The following is a 9,295-nucleotide window of genomic DNA, read 5'->3' as shown; positions in this document are numbered from 1 at the left end:
TTTTTTCAGTGCTGTTTTCTTCAATGCTGTGGTGCCAGGAGTGTATTAGTATTGAATTTGTCAGGAGGCAGAGGCTAGGACACCCAGTGTCAGTTCTGAAACTAAAGATTTTGCTTTCATTCTAAATAATTGTTCACCTTAGGCCCTAGCCCTTTGCAGTCCATTGTTAACATTGGCCACTTATCTTAATTCAGAAAGCTCCTACTAACTACTTTAAAATCCCTTTTTGATGAGAATCACTTTGCATCTGCAGTGAGTCAGTCTAACTAGGGGGTCAGGCTAGCCTGTTTTCCCACTATTTTTACCAGCTGTGTTTTTTCTAATTAATCCAGTTTCAAATTAAAACTGTCTATGACTAGGGAAAAAACTCATCTGGTTGGGAGGGTTTATGTTGGCCTCTCTAAGAACCACTAGGTGGAAGCATTACTCTTCCTAATATGACTTTCTTTGCTAGCAAGGGTTTTGATTTACTTATATGAATGAACTTGGGTCCATTCTAATGAGAGCAGTCACGCTTGCTGACTTCTCAGAACGTCAGCTTCTGTGTCCCAGCACAGCATAGGCACATATTTTGAAGAAGAAAGATATAATGTTAAGTGTCACATATAATCTACCTCTATGTATTAGCACAGCGTCTAAAGAGTTCCCACGTATAACAGCTGTATTTCTCTTACAAAATCTAGTTCTTAGGGATTCAGAACTGTTTTTTACCCTCAAGCTATATCTTGATTGATAAATTCTTAGTCCCAGAGTTAATATTCTTGCTTTTCAAAATTTCTATTGCCGTTAATATTCCTATTTATCCTACAGGCTGTGGTCAAAAATATCTTGTCATTGCAATCAGGACTTGTGGTAGAGGTGATTATCTTTTATTAGACCGACTAGATTTTTTCAAAAAACATTTCTTTAATCTAGTTGGTCTAATAAAAGATAACACCTCTACCACAGGTCCTGATTGCTTTTGCCTCTAGACCAATATCGCTACAACCTGGATATCTTGTCATTGTAGATACTTGTTTCTTTTCTTCTCCCATTATGCAAGGCGAAGTGTTTTGTTCTCTACATTTATTGCCCTTGGAATAGAGCTATTCCATCTTATGCCATTTCATTTTCTTAAATAAAAGTTAGCTTATTTATCTTTGCAAAGTGGCCATTCTGAATGTAGTATAACCTCTTTCTCTCTGCCTTGATAACATTTTTGCTATCCCATTGGTATCATCCTAGTTCTTGCTAACAATGGGTGATATAAGAAGTCAGTGAGAGGTTTTGTGGCTCTGTCAGTGGAGGCAAAATGGAAACAAAAATAGTTATTCCCTCTGGTAGGTGTTTTCACTCGTTCACCTGAGCAGGTGTCAGCACCAGTGGGAGCCCAAGTGTAGGCAAAGCTTTAGAATCCAGCTCCCTTTTCAATTAAACCTGCTTAGAGGAAATTTAAAGGAATGGTAGTAAAAAGAACAACACGTCAACATTAGGACTAACAGCTCATCAGCTCCCTGTGTGATGGCAGCAGTGGAAATGTTTCTGTAAGTGTTCTTAAACTTTGTCTAAAATGTCTTGCATGTTTATTAATAACGCAGATCATGCGTCAATTTAAAAATGCTCTCATCTGGAGATGAAAGCAGCTTGTAGGTTTTCTCAGTGCCTCTGAGGAATACTGGAGAAACTAGGGTTGCCCACATGCTGTGGTACTACTGTACCTACCTCCTGTTCTACTTGGCATGTCTCTGTATTTTAATACCAGATATTAATATAAGACACAAGGAGTGTCATTCAGATACATTTATTAGGTTATTAAATTGCACTGCATTTGCTGCTAATGTTGGATCAAGTCCCATGCACTAGGAGTCCTACATTTTTTTAGCTGATGACATTGTAAACATCACTCTTACCCTAATTCTGAAGGACAGTAGCAAAAGCAAGTGCCTCAATTATCCAAATAATCAAAAGAGCTTACAGTTGTTTACATACCCAGTGTTTGTTGCGTCATTCTTATAGAACAGTTGCTGTTCTGGCCTTCCATTCCCGAACTTTTCAAATGACTAGAAGGTCAGCCCAGGTGCAACTAGCTTGCACTGGACAAGCCATTAACTGGTTGTTTCTGGCATGAGCTTCAGCAGTTGAAAAGGTTAACACTTGACTTTAAAGGCCTCATTATGATCACTTAGCAGCTCATTAAGCTTACTAGAAGTAATATTTACCTCTTGGTGTGATGTTTCCAACTGCAGACATGGGCAACAAACATTCAGGTTCTCCCACTGCCCCAGCCCCCATCCCCTGAAAAAGGTCTTTAGAACTAGAAGTGTAAACAGAAAGTATATGGTTGTCACTCATCCCACTTCCCTGTCAAAGTGAAATTAATGTTTCAAATGTTAAATTATCATTTCACTAGTGTTTATTGTAACTATTATATAAACCAGTTTTGGTTTAGGACTGACTGAAACAGATGGACTGGATTTGTATGTGAATCTGAGTGTGGGGAGGGCAGGGGAAAGGACCTCTCCCCCTCCTATTTTCTATGGCTATGCAGTGCATCCCAGAGAGATCCTGTTCTGCCCACTGGAGAAATATAACTCTCATTCTGGCATTTTGGGCAGCGGGACAGTATTTATGTGACTCCAGAGTCTGGTCCTATTTTCTACCCTTTCCTTTCTCTTAGTAGGCAGCCTTATGTGCTTTTCATTTTACGATCCGGCTTGATCTGGGAAGAGAGTCCTGGGTCTTGCTCCAGATACTGTGAATATATTTTATTCCATGACTGTTTTATGCTGCAAAACAGGGGTCAGCAACCTATGGCCAATGGACTGATTCTCACCAGTCTCCACAGTGCCCCACTTCCACAGCCCTCACTGCTGCTCTTTCTCATCCCCAGTGGAAAGTGTGTGACTTGATTCTTGTTGCCACATTTGCCCTTTCCCTCTGACTTTGGGAAGAGGAATCAGTGGTGAGTGGCAGGGACAGTGGTATGTGGCAGAGGCAACAGCAGACAGCCTCAGAGGGGAGAGGTGGCTGAGTTGCAGGTGGTGATCTGCTGCTCATAAAAGGTTGCCAACCCCTGCAGTAGCAGTTAGGTGGAGTTGGGTATCTAGGAAGCCCTTCTGGACATGCTGAGTACGCCAGATTCAGTCACCTATGGATTCTTTTTAGGCCACTGGTCCAAAATGGAGACCACTAAGTTATCTAGACATCTGTAGTGGGTTTGAGACTGTGCTAGGGGCTGGAATAGGATTGTGTTTAGTAACTCAGATAAGTAAAAGCTACATAAGTGTCACTTAGTCATCTTAAAAGCAAAATAGGATCTGGACCTAGAATCTGTTAAGAAAAGGGGAAATTTCTAGCAAAACCCTAAATCCCTGCAGATCTGCAGCAATCAATGGATTTGTACTGACCCATCAACAGTCAGGTGCCTTCTTACAGATCCTTCAGTGTGATCTCAAGATACTCTTTAAACACAGCAGGTCTGCCTACATATAGAAGGACTTGCTAGTTTAGTTATATTGGCAGCCCCCCAGTGGAGACATTGCTTAGATGGGAAAAAGTGTTCCTTTTACTGGTATAGCTTACACCGGTTCCACAGCTTACACAGAATAAGTTTTCCTGGCATATGCTGGTAGATCTGCATCTGCACGAGGGTTTTTGCTAGCAGAGCTGTGTTGAGTAGGAATGTGATTTTTCACATTCCTAACCAGCATAGCTTTGCTGGCAGAACTTTATGTAGACCAAACCAAAGCCTCATTAAGAGCTGTCTCATAAGGCTATTATCTTCAGTTTACAAAGGGAAGAATTTAGGGCCCAGTGAGGTTAAATGCCTTGCAGAAGGTTACATTGCAAACCAGTGTCAGCACTTGAATCCTATCTTCCACTTGCATGTTCAAAGTTCACATTTATTTGTTAGATTTATGTGCTGCCCTTCCCAGCAAAGGGTCCCAACAGCTTGCAGCAAGAGACAGAGTAACACTAAAAAAAGGAAAATATTAAAATAAAATATGAAACAAAAACTCCCCAAACAACATTCCAGCTTAGGCTTGCTTACTAAGTACATCCCCAAATAAGAACTTGCAGTTCTTCTGGAATATGTCTAGGCTTGGGCTCTGGCAGGCCTTTAGCGAGGGGAACAACCTCCCACATTTTTGTAAAGTGAACTTGGTGTCTTGGTGGTACTAGCAGGAAGTTGCTCTCAGCCCTAGAGACTAGAAGTGAAACCCTTGTCCTATTGAAGTCAGTAGTGACTTTCTTATATTACTAGGATCATGCTTTCACCTTGAGTCTTTTTTCGTACTATTGTTGGTTGCTTGGCTATGCTGTTACTTTAAAAATGGCAAATTCTTACTTTTTTGCATCCTAGAAGAAGAAAAAGAAGCGTAAAGCAGTTTCCTGAAGTGAAAAATGGGAGAGCTTGATGTTCCTTCCATTTGCTTCACAAAATGTTTTAAGAAGGTGTGGTAAAGTGAACCAAAACAATTTGGGAGCTGCAAGCATAGATTGAATTGAAATATGCCTGGATATACACTTAGCCCTTTATGCAAACTGATGCCTCTTGGTATTTATTAAGTTTTGAAAAAAGCCAAGATGCATGCTTTTCAAAACTAGCTACTGAGCATGCACAATAACTATTTTTCATATGCCTTTCAGCGCTCCAGCGTGCTACAGCGTAGTATTACTGCATAGTATTGTTACTTAAGATTTATAAACCTTCAGTTCTCAGGGTGTAATGTTTTGGCTGTTTCAAATCACATCTGGCTGCCAGCCAAAATCAGAATTTCTTCAGAAAACAAGAGCTGGAAAGAGCCAACTTGTCTATGCTGATTTTTATTTATTAGAAGGCTCCAGATAGAGATTGACTTTTTCTGCTCAAGATTTGACTTTCACTGGCCTTGAGAAGGGAACTGTGAGCACTTTAATAAATGCCTGAAAAGTTTGGTTCTATTACAGTCTGCATACCTCAATATCCTCTTTTTGGAATAAAAGCTGTTTTGCAGTGCACTGCAAAATCACTGGATGTTGCTAGTATGCTGTAGGGACAGCTTTCCTTCATTCTCCACTAATAGAAGCATATCAGTCTGGGAAACATACTGGCATGGACATGCCAGATTACAAGACTCCCTTTCAACACTTATCAATCAATATAAGCTGTACTTAGGGCCATTTGTGTTGGGGAATCTGACCGGTCTGTCTTCTCCCCAGTGTGGACAAGGCCTTAGGGCTGGCTTAATTTGTACTGCTGATGCTACTAAGCTGAAGGACTTGGTTACGATGTGGATGTTCCTTGATGTGCTTAAATCACAGTACTATCATGCAGCATAGATAGATTCTTAGTTAAGCTCCTGAAGCATGCTAAAATCTTGATCAGATTTAATCCCCTTTATCTCATGAACACATTAGATAGGCTTTTCCCCACTCTTTTGTTTTTACATTTTTTACTTTATTCCAGCTAGTATGAGAATCGTCATTTACAATGCTGAACTCTTACATGATACCCTCCAGTGGCTGTTGCTTTAACTGAGCCACAGTATCTCTTGGCATCACAGCAGGGCATGTTAAATACAGTTGTTCCAATATAAATTAACCTGCCCTAAACATAGACTGCTACCTAGGTGCTAACCAGAATAAATGGGTTTTACATAGTTTCCTGAAGCTGGCACTCTAACAGAATGCCCTTGTCCTTGATTTAACCTGCTGAGACAATACAAGCACCCCTCAGCTGTTACATGGGTTTGTTGTAAGAGATGGGTCTTGGCAACCCCCTGATCTTTCATGTCTTATAAATAGTTGCCAGTCTTTTAATTTGTTCTCAGAAACAATCATAAGTGCAGTGCCAACTACATACGCTTGTGGGAGGTGGTGTGTGTGTGTGTGTGTGTGCATAGAATCTCATTTGGCTTGGGTGATGTAGGAAGAAACACTGTGCACCAGCTGAAGCTTTGGGGTGGTCTTCAGTTGTAGCAGTAAGCAAGTACATCATAGCTGCTTCAGAAAGAAGCTGGAATGCACATTTGACCATTTGTTTTCTTTCTTTAGGATCAGGGACAAACTTTTCAGTTCCCCAACCTATTTCCAGAGAAAGAACAAACACCAGAACCTGGCTCTATTGACGACATCCAGAACAAATATCTTGAGGAAGAAAGACAGAAGTACCAAAGTGATCCCAGGCGAGGAGGAGTTCCGGCTTGGTTTGGACTTTGATGGAATGAGCCAGCTGCCTTTCTTTAGGCCTCTCCAGAGGATTTTAATCCGCAGAACCTGCTGCTTCCTCTCTTTGTAATGACACGGGCTTTATTTCTGAGCAGCTTTTGGTAGCGTTTTGTTGTTCTCCGTTTTCTGTGTAAGACTACAACAAAATGCCCCCAAAGAAATAAAAAGGTAAAATAAATCCTACAGCATTTCAGGTCTTTCATATGAAGCATTGAGATCTTTTAAGCACAGAATTTGCTATCTGTTCGTATTTGCTGCAAGTCTTTTTCTCTTCATGGTCTTGACTCACTTCCTGCTATTGCAGGTTTTTTGCATACTAGTAATGCGAGTACTACACTCCAATGCAAGTATAGCATGAGTTATATAGAGTGTATATATAAAGGATAAGCACGTGGATATGATCATGAAGGGGCAATGTAGGGAAGATAAGGGTTTGTAGCCAGCTAATGCATAGTTGAATGTTGTATTTTGGAGCACTAATTGTCAGGTGGACTAATGCTCCGATTACACAGTATTTACTTTAGTATTTTCAAATTGACCAGTTTTGAGGATGTTGCTGTGATTTAATTTAACTTTTTCACTGTGTAACATGTTCCAACTTGTTTTGGAGCATTTCACTTTCAAGGAAAAGAGTACACAGATTGGATACATATCCATGCAGGCACTTATTTAGACCACAAAGACTTGAAACAGTGCATACAAAGTAACTTTCACTTCAGTTGTTCTTGTGTGACATGGGTAATTGTCTCTGAAGACAGATCTGCATCAGAAACTTATGCTTGTATGGCAGTGTCATGTAGAGAGTGTAACTTCTATTTTAACTACATTGTGATGCTTGCAAAACTCCTAGCATGGACACGGTTGGGTTGACAGTAGTGGTGAAAGCACTTTTTGTAACCTACCTTGCAGACATTATTGGCTTAAGCTGTATTGCAGATGTTTTGTTTCTTGGCGTAATGGCAGGTACACTGAGGTTTATCAGTATAGGTCTACTAGCAACCCTTCTAGTGTGGAGATGCTTTAAAGGCTGCTATGTTCAGTATTGTCTTGTCCTACTGGCTTTTCTTCTTTGCTGTGGAAGGGACACATCCTTTCCTTCTCTCCTGTCCACCAAATCAGGTACTTGGCTCGTGTGTCCAAAGTGGGGAATAGGGGATTCTGTAGATGGAGAAAAGCAACTGAAATACCCTGCCATTTGGAGAGGGAGCTATACCATCCTTACTGTGCTGTTTCCTCTTGGTGTGCTGGTAGACATGCAAATCTCTTCCTCTGCAGCTCAATTTTCCCTTGCTGCTTAGTTCTCCCACATGGAGTACTTGGCAAGGCAGTGAATGAGCCCTCCCTTTCAACGCTCTTCTCCCACTGACCAGACACTCTCCTTTACTGTTCTCTCTCCAAGCTTGCTGTTTGGACAGCTAGCAAGATGTTTACAAGGAGACAGCTGTTCCCCAGAGAGGCAGTCCAAATAGGATTTTATGCACCCCTCTCATGCTCATTAGTTGTTCGTTCCCCCTTCTTTATAGTCCATCTCCTTCTGTGGTTTGCTGTGTACAGATCCAGTGAGTCTCCCACCCCCTCCTTGTACAACTTCCAAGACAGCTTTTGAGTGCGTCATCTGCATAAGTCAGCCAGTACTTAAACAGAGATGCTTTGAGAGAGAGAGAGAGAGTAATAGGGAGGTAAGGGAGGTTATTACTACTGCAAACCTACTATAAAAGTTGCAGAAGTATATGCAGAACTGAGTCTATCTAAAATAGCTTTTTAATGCTTGGCTTGTGCTGTAAATATGTGACTTCTAAAGATCTCTAGTGACACCTGACACCTTACAATCCAGCAAACGTTGGCCTATGGTTATAGAGCAGAATGGTTAAATTTGAAGACCTGTTGGTAAAAGGGACTATACTCCAGCAATCACACCCCTCCCTTAGACTATATGTTGGTTGCATAAGGGGGTGTCAATCTATTTGCACACCTTGCAGAACAGTGTGGACCTGATCCTGATTAAGAGCTCAAATTGCTGCTGCAGCATAAATGCTAAATAAATTTTAAACCAGCTAGTCTACAAAGCGGGCTGTCTTTACTATGGGATGTCTTGTGGAGTGTAATAATCTCTTGCACTGCCACCTGGCTTTGAGGAAATTGGTTAGTTTTTTGTTGCATGCATCCTCATGGCTGGTTGGCCAGCTCTGGGCGCACAGTGCAGCAACTCTTCACACTGAAGAGTTTAGTATTGTGCTCTGTGGCATATATAACTACTTTGGTTAAGACTAAGTAGGCTGTAACCTATAGCAGCTCATGCCTTTTGAATCAGTTGGTCACTAAGATGCCACCCTGGCCTACCTTTTGTTATGCTTGAGTGAGGTTTGTATTCTGTATGTTGAACTAGCTAGAATAGAAATGTCTGGCATAGCCATGGGACTCGGGAGCATGGGGCATAGAGCTATGTTAGTTATATTAATCCTTGGCAGTTCTTGGACTTTCCTGCATGTGAGGAATAGCCAACTTTCTGTGCTGCTAGTGGCACAAAGCGGAAGGATGGGGACTGGGGATCAAAATCTGACCCTAGGAATTCAGAGAATTCCCCTTGCTAGCTGCCTTTCAACTCTATTCTAGTGAAGTTAAAGTAAAGGTGGTAAAATAATGAGGGACTATATTAAAAACAATGTCTAAATCTACTTTTACATCACAGTATTCCCTGGATCAGAAATGTTTTGCATTGAACAGTTTTTAGAAAATGCCCATTGTTAATTGATGCCTGGTACCGCCTAGTGCTTTATCAATGCCATCACTGCTCCTATACAGGGCTAAATTAACACACAGGGAAACTAGGCACGTGTCTAGGGCCTTGAGCTGTTGGAGGTTCTGGACGTTCCCTCCGTGCCAGTGGCGCAAATGGCCCTATCTACCTCCCTTCCCCTCCCCTCCCCTCCACCGGCCCCACCATCACAGTAGCTGTTTACTAGTGGCTGCTCCAAGCCCTGCTCCCTGTGGGCAGTAGCACCGAGGTGGGGAGGGAGGTCTCGACCAGCCCGGGGCCCATGAGTTTGTTTGCCTAAAGCCCACTAAAGGGTTAATCCTGCATTGCTCCTGTACTGTCAATATTATC

At 41.7% G+C, this 9,295-nt stretch overlaps 1 protein-coding gene across 2 annotated transcripts in view; it reads left to right on the top strand.

The window, feature by feature from the left end:
- Positions 1-6,372, top strand: part of MRPL23 (mitochondrial ribosomal protein L23) — a 19,852-nt gene extending 13,480 nt beyond the window's left edge. For both annotated transcript variants that reach the window (XM_019519734.1, XM_019519735.1), the window contains exon 5: positions 6,016-6,372. In XM_019519734.1, the coding sequence (XP_019375279.1) occupies positions 6,016-6,180 (165 nt within the window). In that variant the 3' untranslated portion in view covers positions 6,181-6,372. The remainder of the gene's footprint in view (positions 1-6,015) is intronic.
- Positions 6,373-9,295: the final 2,923 nt, after the last annotated feature.

Source organism: Gavialis gangeticus, unplaced genomic scaffold (assembly GCF_001723915.1).
Source record: "Gavialis gangeticus isolate Ggan-Ray unplaced genomic scaffold, GavGan_comp1, whole genome shotgun sequence".
NCBI classification, from domain to species: Eukaryota; Metazoa; Chordata; order Crocodylia; family Gavialidae; genus Gavialis; species Gavialis gangeticus.
The sequence above is the reverse complement of the archived record's forward strand: the minus strand, read 5'-3'. Positions and strand labels throughout refer to the sequence as shown.